The 2,137-nt window shown below is 34.2% G+C and overlaps 1 protein-coding gene across 1 annotated transcript; it reads left to right on the forward strand.

Annotated features, from left to right (window-relative positions):
- Nucleotides 1-929: 929 nt before the first annotated feature.
- LOC140877901 (uncharacterized) lies at nt 930-1,913 on the forward strand. Its single transcript, XM_073281501.1, has one exon. It carries the CDS (start codon nt 930-932, stop codon nt 1,911-1,913), a length of 984 nt encoding a protein of 327 aa, XP_073137602.1.
- The last annotated feature ends 224 nt before the right edge of the window (nt 1,914-2,137 follow it).

Raw genomic sequence — 2,137 nt, forward strand, 5'->3', positions numbered from 1 at the left:
TTAATTCAATTTCGATTTTTTCGGTCGGTTCGGTTTTGATATATATAATCCAAAACCGAATCAAATAAACTTCGATTTTAATATTTATATCCGAATTACAAAATACAGTTTTCAGTTCGATTTGGTCTTTGATTTTTCCGGTTTGGATTTCCGGTTTTTTTGGTTTTATCCGAAATATGAACACATCTAACTACATGCACAAAGGTGTTCTTCTCAAACTTGAAAGTTGAAACTCTAGGTTGTATTATTTTTTTATATAATTTTGGATTTCAATGGCTATTTCTATGTAGTTATTCACATTTTTTTAATTGGTATTGGATCTAATTTATTTGTGTACCTGGCAAATGTGGCTCCACCATGTTTCTTTGCAAACCATTCTCTCTACATGCCTGCAGCTTTTATAAATTGTTTCCAAGAAACTAATAGATTTTGTACGAATCGCCTCTAGACAATCAGTGTAATGAACTTTAATATTTTACTTTTATATTCAGTTTGGAGGATCAATCAAAAACCAGTATTACAATCAAACTAAGTTTGATAAAGTAAGAAGTGAATGAAGTGAATGAAGTGAATTCGTCTACTCTTTTATAGGTGTCCAATCAGTCATGTACGTTTGGTTGTACTTGTGGGTATTAAAATAGTTGGAGAAAAAGTGCTATATATTAGTTAGTAGTATTAGATAAGAAAGACACACTTTCTTTCTTATTTCCATTCTATACATAGACAATTAGTTTTAGTTTTCTTAATTAGAAAATATTTTCATATTTTGTATCAGCAGAAAGCAGAGCTTTGCTCTTTATCAATGGAATTCGGTGTTCTTCACACATACATGAAGATTCATATTTTTCAATCTTTTCTCTATATTGATTTCTGATATGGTATCAGAGAGTTAATTTCCGCAGCAATCTCTGTATTTTCTTCGTTCGATCATGGCGAGAGGAAATCAATCTGTACCTCCAAACCAAATTCAAGGATCGAATGCTTCCAGCAGCAAATTCAATGTTGAGGATTCGAGCAATCCATTTTATTTGTCAAATGCAGATCATCCTAACTTGAATCTAGTTCCGAATCATCTCACGGGACCAAATTACAACATATGGAGCAGAGCCATGACTATGGCGCTCACAGCGAAGAACAAATTAGGTTTTATCGATCGCACTATCCAACAACCACCTCCAGATGATTTACTTTTTGGATCTTGGATACGATGCAATAGTATGGTACTCTCCTGGATCTTGAATTCTGTTACGAAGGATATCAGTGATAGCTTGATGTATATTCCTACTGCGTCTGAAGCATGGGTGGATCTACGAAACCACTTTCATCAAAGTAACGCACTGAGGATTTTTCAGATCAAACAGCTGCTTGCTAGCTTACGTCAAGGATCAATGGACGTAAGTACATATTACACTCGGTTGAGAATACTGTGGGATGAATTAAAAGATTTTCAACCGATTTCAGTATGTCATTGTGGTTCAATGAAGGAATGGGTGGATCATCAAAATCAGGAATGTGTGATGCAATTTTTGATGGGTTTAAATGAATCTTATGCTCAAGTTCGCGCTCAAATACTAATGATGGACCCTATTCCTGTCATATCTAAGATTTTCTCAATCGTTGTTCAAGATGAGAGACAAAGATTGATACATCAAGATGCTTCCAAAGTACCGCATGATTTGAATGTCTTAGCTAATTCATCTTCTAATGCTGTTGCTTCTGTTAAGACTTCTAAATATGTGAAAGGTAGTAAGGAAATCGGTGGTACTGGTAGGATGAGTAAATATTTTTGTACACATTGTGATTGGCCTGGACACACTACTGATAGATGTTACAAGTTGCACGGCTATCCTCCTGGACATCCGAAGTATAAATCACAGCAGCAACAACATAAAGGAAGCACTGTTGTGGTGTAAAACCCGGAAATTTTAAAACGTAAATCCGCATGCATAATTAGGAAAAATTAATTTTTAATTAAGGGTTAAATGTATTTATGTGATATTATGTGATTTATATGCATGATTTAATTTATTTTATCATTTAACCCATAATTATGGAAATTCTAGATTTTTAAGGAATTTATTATTTTTGATCGCGTAGACGGGACCGTGGACGGACGAGATACCAAAATTCTTAGCCA

Source organism: Henckelia pumila, chromosome 2, assembly GCF_033568475.1.
Source record: "Henckelia pumila isolate YLH828 chromosome 2, ASM3356847v2, whole genome shotgun sequence".
In the NCBI taxonomy this organism is placed as follows: Eukaryota; Viridiplantae; Streptophyta; class Magnoliopsida; order Lamiales; family Gesneriaceae; genus Henckelia; species Henckelia pumila.